This window comes from Echinops telfairi, unplaced genomic scaffold (genome assembly GCF_000313985.2).
Source record: "Echinops telfairi isolate 266 unplaced genomic scaffold, ASM31398v2 ScPeMD7_7414;HRSCAF=8452, whole genome shotgun sequence".
Classification (NCBI taxonomy): Eukaryota; Metazoa; Chordata; class Mammalia; order Afrosoricida; family Tenrecidae; genus Echinops; species Echinops telfairi.
Window position 1 is genome coordinate 532,827 of NW_022111314.1, and position 16,890 is coordinate 549,716.

General features: G+C 61.2%; 1 protein-coding gene across 1 annotated transcript in view; it reads left to right on the top strand.

The window, feature by feature from the left end:
• Positions 1 to 16,188, top strand: part of KCNQ2 (potassium voltage-gated channel subfamily Q member 2) — a gene marked incomplete at its 5' end in the record, with an annotated part of 32,969 nt that extends 16,781 nt beyond the window's left edge. The window contains 6 exons of the mRNA XM_045296931.1: positions 3,106 to 3,332; positions 3,528 to 3,657; positions 4,141 to 4,272; positions 6,218 to 6,325; positions 8,361 to 8,484; positions 8,951 to 16,188. Of these exons, the coding sequence (XP_045152866.1) occupies positions 3,106 to 3,332; positions 3,528 to 3,657; positions 4,141 to 4,272; positions 6,218 to 6,325; positions 8,361 to 8,484; positions 8,951 to 9,664 (1,435 nt within the window). The remainder of the gene's footprint in view (positions 1 to 3,105; positions 3,333 to 3,527; positions 3,658 to 4,140; positions 4,273 to 6,217; positions 6,326 to 8,360; positions 8,485 to 8,950) is intronic.
• Positions 16,189 to 16,890: the final 702 nt, after the last annotated feature.

Consider the following 16,890-nt stretch of genomic DNA (forward strand, 5'->3'; position numbering starts at 1 on the left):
GCCCCGCCCCCGCCCCGCCCCCTGGGTGCCCGGGGAAGGACCCAGCTGATCGCAGGATGGAGCCTGGCGATGGCTCTGAGGGGCTGGCCTGTGGGCCCATCCCTCCAGCACCGCTGTTGTGCCCCGAGGGGCGCTCCATTGCCAGGGCCAGCTCCAAGAGCTCCCGCCTGACACACACAGAGCCAGAGGCCACCCCCTTCCTGACACAGGCCCCCCCACCCCCTCCCCAGGACTGGTCACACCTGCACTGTGGGCTCCTCACCCCCCTCCTTGTCTCCCTCCATCCACTGTTGCCACCCTACCCCTACCCCCATGTGGACACGACTGTCCTGCTTGCTCAGTGGCCCCTGTCTGGCCAGCCCCCCTTTCCTGTGGTGGACCCAGAATGTTCAGGAGCTGCCCATGTGCATGTGGTTGGTGGGTGCCAGTCCCAACAGCCACTGGGCCAGGCATCAGGACCCAGCATGCTTGTGGGCCCGCATCTGCATGTTCCAGAACCTTCTCTACTGAGGACGTGGCCCAGGGCCTCTCCTCGCCCCAGGATGTCCTCTGGACTCTCTCTGCTCGCTGCCTGCTGGTCTTGAGGTTGACGCTTGTGGGGCCGTGGCAGCCCCAGAGGCAGAACTGGGTCCTGGGCGCTCAGGGCGAGGCCTGCGTGAGCCCTGGCACACCTGCCATGCTTCTCTGGGTTTTGGTAGGGGGGTGGGGGTTTTCAGGCCACAGATGGGGCTCTCGGGGGTCAGGTCAGTCTGTGTGGAGGGCAGAGGGGTCAGGCCGGTCTTGTGTACCCCATCCCTTCTCCTAATACGGCCCCTCTCACAGTTGGGCTGTCCCTTCCCATCCTGGTTCCATCTGGACCGCAGGCTTGAGTTACTTGCCTGGCAGCTTGCCCTGGGTGCCCAGAGGCGACAGCTCCTTCCTTTCTCTGAGTGCTGGACTTGAGTGGGCGTGAAGCCCCTAGTGAGGCCAGGAGCCCCACAGCTCCACCTGTGTGGACACCTGGGGGCCAGCAGGTTGGGATGGGGGGTGTGCGGTGGGAGCTAGGAGCCCGAGGGCCAGGCCAGAGCAGCCTCACTCCTTCAGGGACACAGTCCTGCTGCTTGTGGAAGTTGGGGTTCCAGGAGTTACTTGCCTGCTAGGGCTGCATCCCATCCACCCACTTTGTCCCCACCCTGGGAGGTCACTTGGAAACCTGAGAGGGGACAGAACCGAGACCCAGGTGGGGTGGTGCCTTGGCTGAGGCCAGTGGCTAGGCTTCTGAAGTGGGAGCAGGGAGAGTGGGGGACATCAGGGCCCCCCAAAAGCCTACCTTTCCTGGCCACACTTGGCAGTTCACGGCCAGAAGCCAGATGACCGGACTTGGGGCCCCTCTTCTTGGAGATGTCAACAGAGCTGCATCCCCTCCGGCTGTGTGTCCAGCCACCTGTTGGTTGCCCCCGGCACTGTCTAAGGAGAACGGGTCTTCATCCCCAGTCTCAAGAACAGGGTGGGCCCATGCCTGCTGCAGCAGCAGCGGCTCCTCAGACACCCACAGGGACCCCTGGCCGGGATGTGGTGGTCAGCTCTGCGTCGTCATGGCCACATTGGGGTTGTGACTGGCCTGGGGGCAGGTGGGGGGGAGCATGGTGGGAGAGGGGCTCCTGGGCTGGGGGCGAGTCAGGATGTGTGACACCCACAGGCAGCCTGGGAGGCACAGGGTCCTGCCTCTGGGGCACTGGCTGTCCCCTGGAGGAGCCTGAGCCCGGTGGTGGGGAGGGGGTGTAGGTGACTCGGTGCTCATATCGCCCTCAGCCTGCTGACAGCAGGGGCAGTGTCTGGACAATGGGCTTTTCCTGGCCACATCCACCTCCCGGCCAGGTCCCAGCTGGCGGTCTTGGTGGGGCAGGAGCTCCTGGCTTTAGGTAGTGGGAAGGGGCTGGGGGCCCTGGAGACACAGGGCCCAGGGGAAACCCCTGCTTTGCCAAGTGGAGCAAGCTGGGCTGCCTACTGCCCCCTTACCCCTGACACACACACACACACACACACACACACACACACACACACACACACACCTGGGGCCTAGGGTTCCCAGAAGGCAGGCACACACACACACACACACACCTGGGGCCTAGGGTCCTGAGAGCTGGCCCCTGGTGGTAGCACATGGGGGCCCCAGGCCTGTTCTCCCTTAGTGGCCGTGGGCCTGGGCACCTGCTGAGCAAGGGGCCCATGTTGGGGTCAGGAGCTGGGCCTTGGGCTGGGGTATGAGGGGCCTTGTTCTGGAAGGCTGGTCTCTCTGGGACAGAAAGTGGGCCAGGAGTCCTGTGGGCGGCCGGGATGTTCCCTGGGCAGCTCTTGGGCAGAGGGGGAACAGCTCAGTGGCAGGGAGCTGGTGGCTGCTGGGCCCCAGAGCCCGATGCTTCCTGGGTCACGGACAGCAGCCGGGCGGGGGCCATGTCCACAGTGCACCCCACCAATGTGCTGGGGCCTGTCCCTCTCTCCTGGCTGCCTCGGTGGTCAGCCAGGTCCCAAGGCGCCCAGCTGAGGACAGGAAGACCACTGGGGCCGGTCTGGGAAGCACAGCCCTCAGTCACGTGACTCCTCTGCCTCACGGTGTGGCTGGCCACAGCTGGCAGAGGAAGTCAGGCCCACACTGCCTCTCCTGCCGCCCAGTGCCCAGCTCAGGGACTCCATGCAGCCCTCTGTGGCCATCAGTGTGTCCTGTTTGGCAGAGGACTACTCCACTCTGGGACCTGAGATGGGTCCCCTTGGCAACAAATCTGCAGGCCAGCGCGTGCCTTGTGTCATCTCTCCGCCCAGAATTTGCCATCCAAGGCTGCTTGGACCAGCAGCTTCTGCTGGGGTCCCTGCTGGGGCCTCCTCTCCTGACGTCGGGGCATGAGTACAAGGGAGAAGGGAGTGTGGGGATTGTCTTGTGGGGGTGTCTGGGAGGGGGGAGGCAGACATTCAGGGCTGCAGGAAGTGACTGAAAGCCAGGCGCTGCCTCCCCCGCCCCTGAGTCTCGGGGCAGTTGCTCTGGGCCTCGGCTGCTCCTGGTCTCCCAATGACTTCTCCTGTTGTCTCTGTCTGTCTGTCTGCCTGCCTGCGCACGTGATCACCCTGGAGCAGTCAGAAGGTCAGTTTGAAAGACCGTGTCTTCTCCAGCCCCCGAGGCATGGCTGCCAAGGGGAAGGGGTCCCCTCAGGCCCCGACGGTGCGGCGGTCGCCCAGCGCTGACCAGAGCCTGGAGGACAGTCCCAGCAAGGTGCCCAAGAGCTGGAGCTTCGGTGACCGCAGCCGGGCACGGCAGGCCTTCCGCATTAAGGGTGCGGCTTCCAGGCAGAACTCCGAAGGTGGGTCGCCAGGTCTGCTCCAGTGGGCAGTGGCCAGCCTCTGGACGCCACCCTGTGACCAGGCCAGCCTTTGAGCCCGCCCTTGGGCCGGAATGTCCTTTGCTACTGTCACCAGCCAGACCCCATCCTGGCAGGGGGTGGGGGTGGAAGGCCCTCTGTCCACATAGCCCACCTTGGGCCCCCCTCCCCTCACAGACCGTGTGTCCTTCCACCCAGAAGCCAGCCTTCCTGGGGAGGACGCTGTGGAGGACAACAAGAGCTGCAACTGTGAGTTCGTCACCGAGGACCTGACCCCCGGGCTCAAAGTCAGCATCCGAGCTGTGTGGTGAGTGGCAGCTGCTGTGCTCAGGGCAAGGACTGGGAGGGGGCAGGGCCCAAGGGGAGTCAAAAGAGGGGATCAAAAGGGAGCTTTGAGGGGCCCCAGGGAGGGGGCCTGGAGACTCTTGCCTCATCTGTTGGCCACTGGGTCTCAAAGCTGAGTCAGGGGCCTGCTGAGCCAATGTGGGTGGGCCACAGCCCTGCCCAGGCTCCCTGTGTCTGCTGGGACTGGGGTGCTTGTGTGGGGGGGGAACACATGCTGCAAAGGGGTCATGCTGGCATTCTTCCACAGCCCCCCAAGGGAGGACATTGGGGTGAGGTGGCTGGGGGTTCTGGGACCATGAGGGACCTGCCTGGACTGCGGGTGTCAGAGGGGACTGCTGACCTCTGCAGCCTGGTCCTGTGGCCCCCACCACACCAAGGGTCGGAGGCACACAAGTAGGCGTGGCCTGGGGGCCCCATGGGCTCACCTGCACTTCTGCCCCCTCAGTGTCATGCGGTTCCTCGTGTCCAAGCGGAAGTTCAAGGAGAGCCTTCGGCCCTACGATGTGATGGATGTCATCGAGCAGTACTCTGCCGGTCACCTCGACATGCTGTCCCGCATCAAGAACCTGCAGTCCAGGCAAGGGCCCCACCTGGCCCGGAGCCACTCCACGTCGCAGGCGGGCCAGGCGCCGGGGCGTGCAGTGTGGCCATGGGGCAGGAGGGCACAGGGCCGGGCGTGTGTGGCAGTGAGCCTTCGCTGCTGCCCACCACTCTGCCCGGCCCCTGCAGCCACAGTCGGCCTTCTGCCTCATTTGTCAATGTGTCCGTGTCCCTCTTCTCTGCCCCGTGCGCGCACACATGTACGTTGTGTGTGCATGTGCACGCGTGTGTATGTGTACATGTGTGATCACACCTGCTCTGTGTGCAGCTCTCTATACACGTACGTGTATGTAGGTCCAGTTGTGTGTACAAGTGTAGCTGTGTGTGCACATTGTGTGTATGTGTGAGGGTATGCCTGTAGACTCACAGGTGTGTCTGTGTACATGGATGCACTGTGTGCACGACTGTGTATGTGTGCTTTCCAGTGTGTGTATGCACACGTGTACATACATGAGAACATGACTGTGTTGTGCAAAGGAGTTTCAAGACATTCATTATCTGTCTCATTTTTTCCCCATTAATCACCTCATTTTCCCACCAACTTTTGGAAAACCTCTCATACATGTGTGTACACAGGTCTGTCTGTCATGTGTGAGCACATGTGTACATGCACAATGGTGTGATATGGTGCGCGTGTGTTTACCCGTTCATGTTTACTACAGGTATGTGAGTGTAGTCATCTCTCTGTGTGCCTGTGTTTGTGTGTAGTTAAGCATGTGTCCACACACATGAGCACACATATACCAGCATATTATGCTTGCGCGTGTGTGCACATATATGTGCCATGCCTGTGTGCATCTGTTTGTTGTGATTGGAGCGGCTTCTCTGAGGTGAAACCTTAGGTTTTGGTGGTCCCACCAGCAGTGGTCACGTACCATGTCCCCTTCTTTCAGGGCAGCAGGGTGTCTGTCCACCTGCTTGTTCAGGGGAGTCCCACTTACTGGGCAGGACGCTGGGTAGGAAGAATATCCAAGACTGGCTCTTGTGTCTGCAGCAGCCAAGCAGTCAGGGTGTGTGCCCAGTTGTGCACACAAGTGCGGGTCATGCACACTGTGAGCACATGTGGTGTTCATTCCTCAGCCCCCATACAGGTGTGACTGCACATGCAGGCAGGTATCTAAGGGGCTGTGGTGGATCTGCGGCGGGGTCAATGTGCCCCCTTGGGAGCCTGCACTCTGTGCTCCTCTGGTGCTAGGGAAGGGCCTCTCTCAGCTATAAGCTGTTCCCATCGGGCAGGAGACCCGAGAGCTGCCCTTTGCTTTCCTGGGTGAAGGCTGGGCCGTCCCTGCTCAGCACCTCTCACAGGCTTGGCTAGTCTTGAACGCTGGCTGTGCATGTGGCGCCACGCCTGTGTGTGTGTGCGCATGAGGGAGTGTGTGTGGGTGCCTGGGTATGGGCATGTATGAGGACGTGTGTATGCGTGTATGAGAGAACGTTCTGGTGTTGCCCTAACACCCCCCCCCCCCCCCCCCCCCCCCCCCCCCCCCCCCCCCCCCCCCGCACATGTCCCCACGTCTCTCTTGTCTCTCACGGCAGCTGTTTTCGTCCAGCAGGCTCTCCTGCGCCCAGTACTCTCTCGTCCTCTCTGGAAAGACCCACTAGACAAACAGCCCCGGGGCCTAGGATGGCCTGTGCTCTGTGGACCACATGTGGTCTGGGGGTGCTGCACACCCGGGCCTGCTCTGCATGCTGGTGGCTCAGCTGTGATGGGGGGCGGGCAGCTGTGGCCCCTCCGCAGCCAACGCTTGGCTTGAACACTGGACACACTGGGCCGGGATGAGGTCAGCAAGGTGGCGCTGAGGCCTGCAGGGAGCAGGCCTGCAGGACACCCCCTTGGGTGTCCACTCGGCCTGCTGTGCTGTCCCGTGCGGCTTCCTCCATGACACGTCTGCTGGTGTCTTTTCTCTTGTTCACGCTGCCAGGATAGATATGATTGTGGGTCCCCCGCCCCCTTCAACTCCCCGGCACAAGAAGTACCCCACCAAAGGACCCACGGGCCCTCCGAGAGAGTCGCCCCAGTACTCTCCTAGGTTAGGACACGCCCTGACCGCTTGTCACCGGCCCTCCAGGCCAGGCCACACGACGCACGCCTTGCTCACCGCCCAGGATGGCCACTGTGCTGGGAGGCTTCAGGAGAGCTCGGCTGTCCAGCGGTTCCTCTAGGGAGCCAGATTCCTCGCTGTGGACACCAGTGACACCCGCCTAGGGCCACGGGTGTCCATGAGGAAACGAGGGCAGAGTTGCCCTGCACTGAGGTCCATGTGTCTGCTGGCTGGGTGACCTCCGGGTGGATGCCTTTCCCTCCCATGCAGTGTGGCCGCGCCTTCCTGTCAATGGAGGAGGAGCTGCTGGCTGGGGGGAGGGGGGCAGCTGGCGGTAGGTCAGCAGGAGCAGGTCCTACTGTGATCCAGACCTTGACCAGCCACCTCACCTCACTGCAACTAGCCACATGCCCACCCAGCACCCGCTGTGTGGGGGAGAGGGGGTCCAGGGCAGGGCTAAGGGGGAGAAAGTGGGGGTCCGGGGCAGGGCTGAAGGGGAGAGAGTGGGAGTCCGGGGCAGGGCTGAGGGGGAGGATGCTCCCCAGAGGCCCCTCCTGGTGTCTGCCTTGGCGGGCCTGGCCTTGGTCCCAACAAAGAGCCGGCTGGCGGCGTCATGTGGCATGGACGGAGGTGGTGAGCGCTGTGCCTGGATCATGCTGACCCCAGAAAGGCCAAAGTCCCCCCATTTCCATGTCCGCTTGGAGCCCATACCGCACTGTGCATGGCCCAGCCTGTGCATGAGCCTGGGAGCATGCGGGCTGCACTGAGGCTGGGGGACTGCGTAGCCCCCTCGGAGGGGGCTCACCCAAGGACACCAGGGGCTTGCTGCCCTCGCACAGCTGGAAGATAGCTCCCCAGACCCAGCAGAGGGTGAGGCCATACAGGGCCTGGCGTCTGTCCAGGCTGTTCACCTGGCCACACTCAAAGCCCTGCTTAGCCAAGGCCGGGCAGGAGCCCTGCTGGGCGCTTCCTAGGGGCCGCAGAGCCCTGCAGCTCCTTTCAAGGGCCACCTGGGAGCCTTGTGAGGTGACACCTCACAGTGCCTGAGGGCAGAAGTCACCTTTCTTAGGGCAGACCAGTGGGCTTGCTGGGATTTACTGTATACACTTGTGCACACACATGCACAGTGCCCTTGGGCACAGCACACTCCTGCATGAGCTCGCTGCACACACACATTCACAAGCATGTTTGCATAAGCTCCCTGGCACATACACACTTGTACACTAGCACACCTGCATAAGCTCACTGGCACACACACATTCACAAGCACACTCTTGCATGAGCTCGCTGGTGCACACACACTTGTACACAAGCATACTCCTACATAAGCTCATTGGTGCACACACACACTTGTGCACATGCATATTTCTACATAAGCTGGCTGGCACACCCACACCAGCACAGATGTAGCTGTGAGTGGCTGAGATACACGCTCTCTGGTGATCACCAGCTCTGTCTTTCCATCTATCCTTGGTCCGTGTGTGCTCCGGCTGCCCCACACCCTCCCGGCCCATGCATGGAGCCGGGCTCTCCCGCCTCCTGCTTCCCCTCCTTCCTACTCACACAGTGAGCTCTGCCCCTGCCAGGCTCTGCCCGGCTGACCCTTCTCAGCGGCACATTATGTAGGAGTAAAGCTGCGGGGTGGGAAGGGTGGGGTGGGGGTGCCTTCCGGAATAGAGGAGGGTCTCAGGGTAGCCCAGCCCCTGGCTCTGTACCCTGTAGGCCCTCTGCCCTTGGTGGCTGAGTCAGGACAGTGACTACTGATGGCAGGAGGGGGAATGAGCAGGGACTGGGCTTGTCCCGATCTCGTGGGGCCAGCTGGCTTGGGCACCCTAGCTTGAGAGGGGTGCTGGGAGGGGTGACTGGCCCAGACCTGATTCCTTTCACTTTACTCCTCGCTAATGTGCCCATGTGCTCTGGAATGGAACCACGGGGGGCCGGAGACATGGCGCCCGGGGCCCTGGGAGCTGTGCTCGGCCCCGCCACATGCCCCCCACTCATGCTGGGGGTCTCTTCTCGGCAGAGTGGACCAGATTGTGGGCCGAGGCCCGCCCATCACAGACAAGGACCGAACCAAGGGCCCCACCGAGGCGGAGCTGCCCGAGGACCCCAGCATGATGGGGCGGCTGGGCAAAGTGGAGAAGCAGGTGGGCTCTGCTGGGGCGCTGAGTGCCCATGGGCACTGAGGGGTTCTGCTGGGGAGGACGTGGTGAGGGTGCTGCGGGCTTCTGTGAGAGTACTTTGAGGCGAGGAAGGGTGCTTTGGGAGCCCTTGTGGGATGCTGCAGGCACCCTGGGACTGCTGAGGTGCCCACAGGGTTCTGTGGAGCTCCACGGAATGCTCTTGGAGCCCTTGGGTGATTTCTTTCTTTGCCTGGGGTACAGCTATAGATGGCCCGGGAATTAGCCAAAACTACTTCCAGGACCTGTTGGAACCCCTCAAATCCCTCTGAGGTCCCTGACTGAGCTCCCCACCCCCACCCTGAGTTCCCTTGTGCCGCAGGACCCCCATGGGGCTTGGGGGTTGGGGAGCACGCTGGCTGTGCCGGGAGGAGTGAAGGGTGGGCTCCCCAGGGCCCCACCGAGTGGCGCGCCTGATACAGCCCTGCCCCAGGTGCTGTCCATGGAGAAGAAGCTGGACTTCCTGGTGAACATCTACATGCAGCGCATGGGCATCGCGCCCACAGAGACGGAGGCTTACTTTGGCGCCAAGGAGCCGGAGCCCGCGCCGCCCTACCACAGCCCGGAGGACAGCCGGGAGCAGCTGGGCAGGAACGGCTGCGTCATCAAGGTGGTGCGCTCTACCAGCTCCGGGGGCCAGAAGAGCTTTGCCGCGCCGCCCGCGCACTGCCCGCCTTCCACCTCGTGGCAGTCGCAGGGCTGCCCGCGCCAGGGCCCGGGCTCCTCGCCCGTGGGCGACCCCGGGGCGCTGGTGCGCATCCCGCCGCCGCCCGCGCACGAGCGCTCGCTGTCCGCGCACAGCGGGGGCCACCGGGCCAGCGCCGAGTTCCTGCGCTGCGAGGGCTCGGCCAGGCCCGCCGAGGGCGGCCTGCGGGACAGCGACACGTCCATCTCCATCCCCTCGGTGGACCACGAGGAGTTGGAGCGCTCCTTCAGCGGCTTCAGCATCTCCCAGTCCAGGGAGCAGCTGGACACGCTGGGCGGGGGCTATGTGGCGGTGGCGCCCTGCGCCAAGGTGCGGCCCTACATCGCCGAGGGCGAGTCGGACACGGATTCCGACCTCTGCACCCCGTGCGGGCCGCCGCCGCGCTCAGCCACGGGCGAGGGCCCCTTTGGCGACGTCGGCTGGGCCGGCTCCCGGAAGTGAGGCTCTGCGGCCGGACACCGCCCCGAGGGGGCTCGCTGCGAAGCTTCCAGGAGGACCCGTTTCTTAGTCCGAGAGGCACGGGTGGCCACCCTGCTGGGGTCCAGCTTCAGTGGGGCCCGGGCATGGAGGGGGCCGGGCACTACCCAGCGTGGCCTTCGGCTTTCCAGTTCAGCCCCAGGTCTGAGGGCCAGGGAAGCCCAGCATTAGAGGCACGCCTTGCTGGGGCTGGGAGCAGCCTCGGGTGGGGAGCAGTGGTCGATGGCTATCCAGAGGCACAGCGTGGGTGCCCACGCTGAGTGGCCTGGGGCTGTGAGCCCCTGCGCAGGGATTAGCCTGTGTGTCCCCCCAGCCCTGCTCTTCCTGTTGTGCTTAGGTCAGCTTCCCACCAGTCCATCAGCCAGTCAGCACCTTCTATGCCCCTCCTGTCCCCAAGAGGTCCATGGTGGAAGCTGCCGGAGTCTGTGGTCCTGGAGCAGAGGAGGCCCAGCCTGGAGGACCAGGGCTGCTCTGACCTGTGTCTCACCCCACCCCACCCACACCCCCTCCCTGGTTTTCTGCCTGCTTGCCTATGTGCAGCTGGCTCCACAGGCGCTGGCGAGAGTGGCACTGGGGAAGAGGGGCAGGCACCCCCTTGGTCCACTCTTTTCTCTGCTGCTTGGAGCAGGGGTTAAGGAGTGCCCAGAGCCTGGATGGAGAGCCCCCAGCAGGCGATCGTAGGGGTGGGTGAGGAGCTTCCCAGTGCCAGGTGGTCTGGTGGGACCCTTCTGTCCCACTGGACCAGGCCGTGGACAGCCGTTCTCACCCATCTGCTCCCATAGATGCCTGGCAGGACGGGAGTGGGAACTCAGAGCCAGGCTGGGGGCTAGGCCAGCCTTTCCCTCCAAGACAGGCTGCTGCCTCCCTCCATTCTCTGGCCCAGGCCTGGCTGTGACTGCCAGTGCCACAGGAAGGCCCACTCACCGCCCCTCCCCCAAACCTTGTACTTTAGCCTGGGAGTCAGGACACACCCAGAGCCCCCACTTGGGGCGGTGGGGCCTGTAGGGCTGTGATGGGTGAGGTTGAGGTGTCAGGTTGAAGTCAGCGCCCCCCCTCCCCCCGCCCACACACAGAGAAGCACATGCTGATTCTCAGAAGGTCTGGTTTAGGTCTAATTTGAGTTTGAGGAAGGACTTCCTTGTGCTGTGCTCCTATACTGGACACACGGCCCCTGGCCCCACAGCTAGAGGAGAGCCTGTGGGGGAGGACAGTCCCTGCTCCATAACAGGAGGAGGCCCCCTGGTCCCGTGGTGGTAGGATGGTTGAGACTAGAGGACAGCCTGTGGTCTTGTGGATAACCGTGGTGGAGGCTCCTGCCCACTGAGGAGGGACTGAAAACAGCTGCAAGGAGTTGCTGACCTGGCTGGGGGGGCGGGAGGGGGGCGCTGGACACTCAGCACCTGTGTGAAGCAGGCAGTGGTGGACAGCTGCAGCCCCAGGCTGTCAGAAACCCTGGGTCCTACCCTGTCCTACCACGGGACACCTCAGTTGGCTTTCCCAGGAGCACTGATGATCTCTGGCACATGGAGCCAGTACAGTGGGGATAGGACCTCTGCAATTCCCCCCCACCCCTAGTTCACAAGGGCAGTGGTTCCACCCTGCGGTGGGAGCCACAATGCGGACACCACCCACTGCCCTCTGGCTGCTGGCAACCTGGGCTGGGTTGCCTCTCAGAGGCTCTCGGCAGGGGTGCCTGTGTGCTCTCTGTCACCCCCTGGCTCCAGGATCCTGGAAGGTTGTGTAGACAGGAATCTGACCACATGCTCCCTCTCTCCCTCCCTTGTGCTGTGTTTCCCTGTGGCCGGCAAAGCCCCTGCCCCTAGTCTGCAGAGCTGCCAGGCAGACACGTGTCACACAGAGCTGCCGGGCCACCAGGGCCTGGGTCCTAAGGCACTGGTGCAGGATGGTGCCCGGCCAGGCCAGGCAGGTCTCACCTAGGCACAGCCTGTCCATCTGCATTTGCACTAAAGGGAGGTCTTAGTGGCCTTCATCAGCCCTGGGCCCTGGAGAGAGGGCTGTGATACTCCCTGTTTGACACTTCCTGTTCCGGATGGCCTGGGGCTGTAGGGAAGGAGAGGGGAGGGAAAGAGGGTTCTCCCCTGCACTCCTGGGTACTCCCCCCGCCCCCCACTCCAGAGAGGAGAAGGGAGAGGCTGGAGGCTTCAGGCAGGTGTTTAAACTCCTGTGTGCATGTGTGTGTGACATGAGTGTGCCTGTCTTTGTGACTGTTGTGTGGCTGAGTCCAGGAACTCCCATGATAAACCTGGCTCCTCCAGGCAAGTGCATTTGTTGAGCATGCCTCTCTCATGCTCTGTTCACATACACACAAGGACACAGTCACACTACTGCACACAGGCCAAAACACATGTAGATACAGGCATATACACATACACTCATGAGGGTGCACCTCTATGCACATGACAGCCACACAAGTACACATGTGTGCACACACAGGCTGCAACCCTGCACACATGCCAGAACACACATGCGTATATGGGAGTGTACCCCAAAACACACGCCAAAATACACACAACTGTACATGTGTACACATGAGGATGCATGTCTGCAGACATGCCAATGCGCATGGTGCACATCACACGCAACACACGTGTACACATGCCAAAACACATATACACACATGAGGGTGTAGCCTGCACACAGACAACTATATACACCCTTACACATGCCCATTCATATGCACACTTGAGTGCACACCCTTGCATGCATGCCAACACATACACATATCTGCACACACTGTGCCCAGTGGATGTGCACGTTCCTGACTTGGACAGGCCTGGTCTCTGCTGCTCCTGCTCTGTCAGCTGTCAGCTGCCGGGGGTGGAGCCCAGGAGTGCCTTCCTGATTCCAGCAGTTGCAGATGGCACTGGAATGTCGGCCCGTGGTGGTGTCTTGGCTGCCAGGGGAGGGTCGATCTGGCTACACAGGCCCCTTGGCAGTGCAGGGAGGCTTCCTGCAGGTGGGGCTCCCTGGCCTGCCTGGGTCCTGGCTGCCCTGGTCACTGCAGGGCCCCTCCACACCCGGCATTTTTATGGCCCATCAGTTTCCTCTGTCCCCACTGGACACCCTCCCACACAGGGCGCCCGACCTTGCCCCCTCACCCCCTCCGCCCACAGAGTGCTCATCTGCACACACACACCCCTGCTGTGGGGGCAGGGGTGATGAAAACCCTGGAATCTTTCTCACAAGCTCGGGTGAGCCACCCCCACCCTGCGCCCAAGGCAGCCAACCGAAAGGAGGACCTAAGCGGGAGTCCGAGATGGACGGGCCTCCTGCCCCTCCCCTCCCCCCAGCCGTGTCCAGGGACAGGGGACCCGAGGGATCTGAGCCAAGGCACTCTCTCGGGGCCTAGTGTGGAGTGTAAGTAGAGCCAGAAAAGGCTCCCAGGGCTCGCAATGCAAAATCACGGACTTTAAACCCTCTGGCTTCACAGCAAGGTATGCGGCAGGCCAGGCGGGGCGAGGGCCACCCTGCAGGGAGAACTGATGTCTGTCCTCCACTCCCAGGCCCTTTCCCTTCCCCAGGTCACCTGAGTGCTAGGAGGGTGGGAGGGAGCCTGGAGAGCCCGCTGGAGTGGCTATTGAAAGCCAGCTCCCCTCCCCTTGCTCTCAGGTGTGCCTCCACCTGGACCCTAGCCAAGTGCCAGGAGGGATGGCTCAGGTCCAGGAGACCAGGGGGCCCAGCCCCCAGAAGCCCAGCAGGGTCAGGTTGTTGCTGCCTTGGGGCATTCTGTTGGGTAAGGCTAGTAGCAGGCCCTGGGGCAGGCGGGGAGGTGTGAGTTGAAACGCTGAGAGAAGGTTCTGGAACAGGCGAAGTGGGCAAGTGGTCCTTGGGAGGAAGGTCCCTTCTGGAAACATAATGGTGCCTGAGTGGCTCCAGGGGGCGTCGAGGAGCTTGCCTGGGGCCCTCACGCGGTCCCCACCCATGAGGAGGGTGCGTGCCTGACCCCGATGCTGCCCCAGAGCCCAGGGCAGGTCAGCCTCCTCCAGGGGTCCATGGACTGAGCTCGGGTCCCGCTCCGTCGGGCTCTGGCGACGTTGTTGCCTTAACGCACACTGATGGAGACCTGCAGGTCCCCTCAGGCTGCGTCTGTCCTGCCGGGCAGAGGCTGGCCAGCATGTCCCCCGGTGTCTGAGCAGCACAGACACCAGCTCTGCACCCTCGTGGGCCGCCCAGATGGGCGGGGCCTCGAGGGGCCCACACACCTTGACACACAGACTGCCTACCTGGTGTCTTGCTGGGAACACCTGCCTGAGATAGCCCTGGCTCCACAGGGGTGTGCACCCAGTGCACGTGTGTCCTTGCCCCGCCTCCACGTGTCCACAGCCTGGTCATCCCCCCCTCCCCATCTGCGCTGTTTGCTTGGCTGCTCTGCCCTTTTGTCCCTGCTTCAGAGCCCTCAGTGCACGCCTTCCTCCTGCGCACACTCCCTGCGTGTGGAGCCCCGCCCACCAGCCTCGGAGCAGGCCTCTGTCCCACTGCCCCTCTGCACCCGCCCATATTCTAGGGATTGAGGCCCAGGGGTGAACTCTCGTTTTGTAACCTCACCCAAGTCACTGTGGGGCCATCTGGGGGAGTGGGGCGCGGGCCGGCTCAGGGCATGTGGACGTGGTGTTCTGTGTGGGACATGCTGGGAGGCTGTGTCCTGTGCCCTTAGTAAACACAGTGACTCCATCGGGGTGTAGCCTACTACTCACTGTCACGCCGCCTCAGGGCCGTGGGGGGGAGGTGGGTGGCCTGGGACCCTGTTAAAACAGCAGGTGCTACTCCCTTCGTGTGGGGGTGCTGGCAGGGCCCCCACTATCAGCCTGAGCTCCGGAGGTGGATTGCTTCAGGGCCCCAGCCTCTGGTGGCCCCAGGCATTCCATGGCTCGTGGCAGCACCCGGCCTCCGTCTCCCCAGGTCTCTCCTCTGTGTGTCTCTTAGAAGGACACTGTGCATGGACTTAAGGCCTGCCTGGGGAATCTGGGAGAACCTCACTTCGAGGCTCAACTGACATCTGTAAAGACAACTCCCCCTTTCCCAAACTAGGCCCACTCACAGCCCTCGGACCCTCATTCCAGCCAGCAGAAAGGGGCTTTCAGGGGAAAGGGAGCACAGGGCCCCTGCACATGCCCCTTGGCTTGAAGGGAGCCACACCCAAGGCGACAGGAACTTGTACCATCCTGGCAGCTGGCCCAGGTGCCCGATTAACCTGGCCACATCTGGGCTCTCGCGCGCCCCCTCCCTCCACCTGCCTAGTATGGGTTGAGGTGCCTCCCAACAGTGTGCCCTGCAAACCCTAACCCCGCCCCTGTGGGCAGGAGCCTGGCAGTGCCCTTGCTGGGCACTCGGCTGCCGGGCTAAGGACTGAGAGCAAGCATCCACTGAGAAAGGGGTGCAGTCCGTGCTGTGAAGATTCATGCCAAAGGGTCCCTCTCAGCATGACCGCAGTGGGTCTTAACAAGGGGGGGGAGACAGTCAGTGGGGACTTGACCAGACCGTTCACAAGCAGGGCTCCCACGGCTCGGCACACAGGAGGACTCTTGTGGCGAGAGCCAACTGCCAGGTGAGGGGAGAGTAGAGCAGCCAAGTGCCTCCGAGGGTTCTGCTCTTACGCAGGTAGATCTGGGCCTCCCATCTGAGGCTCTCTGACTCCTGCCGCACTGCCCGGCCAGTTACGACAGCCAGCTGCCAGGGCCAGCACCTCACTGATTCCCGCTTCGTTGTGCCACTCTTGGTCAGTGTCACCACTGCCCACACGGTGGCATTGTCCATCACTCAGTTTCCTTGAGGGAAGGGGGGGCAGGGGGCATTGGTGCCGAGGCACGGAGATTGGAAGGCCCTGCCAGTCTCCAGGCAGACCCTGTAACAGGCACTCAGCAGACAAACACACTGTCCAAGCCCACAGCAATGTGTTTCAGACCCAGGGTTTGGATTTTGTCTGTGCACATCCTGCTTGAAGCATCCGTGGCCACTCTGAAAATCCTTCCACTCTTGTCCAGTTAAAGAACTTAATGCGCTTGAAACAAGAGATCGGATTTTTAGTGGGCAAGATGATTGAAGAATAAAATCAGGGTAAGATTCATGTTAAAAACAACAACAACAACCCACCAAAACTACTCGCTCCACATATTTAAAGTAATGTAGGGTTTCAGTGGTCACTAAGCAACTAAGTCACAAGACGCTCAGGAAGACAAATTATTCTAAGTTGCTTCTCTAAAGAATCTGATAAACGAGCAAAAGAGAAGGTTATAAGAATATGCTAATCTCCCAGCTCCAGAGGGTATTATGGGATAAAATTATAATGATTTCTCAAATAACTTGCTTTGATTAGTGAAATGATAAATTCACACTTGTATGAATCAAACGACGCTGATACTAGCACCACTGAACTTATTAATAAAATAAATTCTGTCTAGCAATAGTTTTTATGTTGATGCGCACCCTCACTAACGCACAGTCTTAACAATAAAGCCTTTCTAAGTTAACTTTCTAAGTGCACTCGTTTTGTTAAGGGGAAGGATAATAATTTTGTCCTGAAACGGAGGAGGCGGGTTGTTCTAGAACTCAACAGAGAAAGCCCTGGAGGGGGAATTGAGGCAGCTCTAGAAGAAAACGAAACAACAGATGGCCAAGAAAAAGCAAATTTGTTCCCCAAAGAAGAGCAAAGAAAACCTGGTTCATAAAAGTAGTAGCTTGATCCACGGTCAAGTTATCTCCCATCTCTCAGAACTACCCACTTTAACCTAAATAAATGTGCATAAGTTATGCTTCCTTTTTTTTAAGGGCATTTTCTTTATTCTTTTTTTTGTTTTGTTTTTTTAATCATTTTATTGGGGGCTCATACAACTCTTATCACAATCCATACACGCATCAATTGTGTAAAGCTCATTGTACTCATTGCCCTCTACGCTTCCTTCTTTGTGGCCGTGGGAAGCTGGGGGCTGGGAGGAGAGTGTATGCAGACAAACCCCCTGGCTCTTGAGGCCAAAGCCTGGGCAGCTGGGGTTCTGGGTGGAGGGAGCCTTCACGCTGGCGAGTTGGAGAAGAATCCCAGTCACGTGCTCCTAACTAAGCACCAGCCCCTCCTGGTACGTCTCACAATCACACAGCTGATCAGCATGCCAACCGCGGCAGACCTACCTACAGGTGCAGACACACTGCTACCATTAGCCCCACTCGGCACGGTG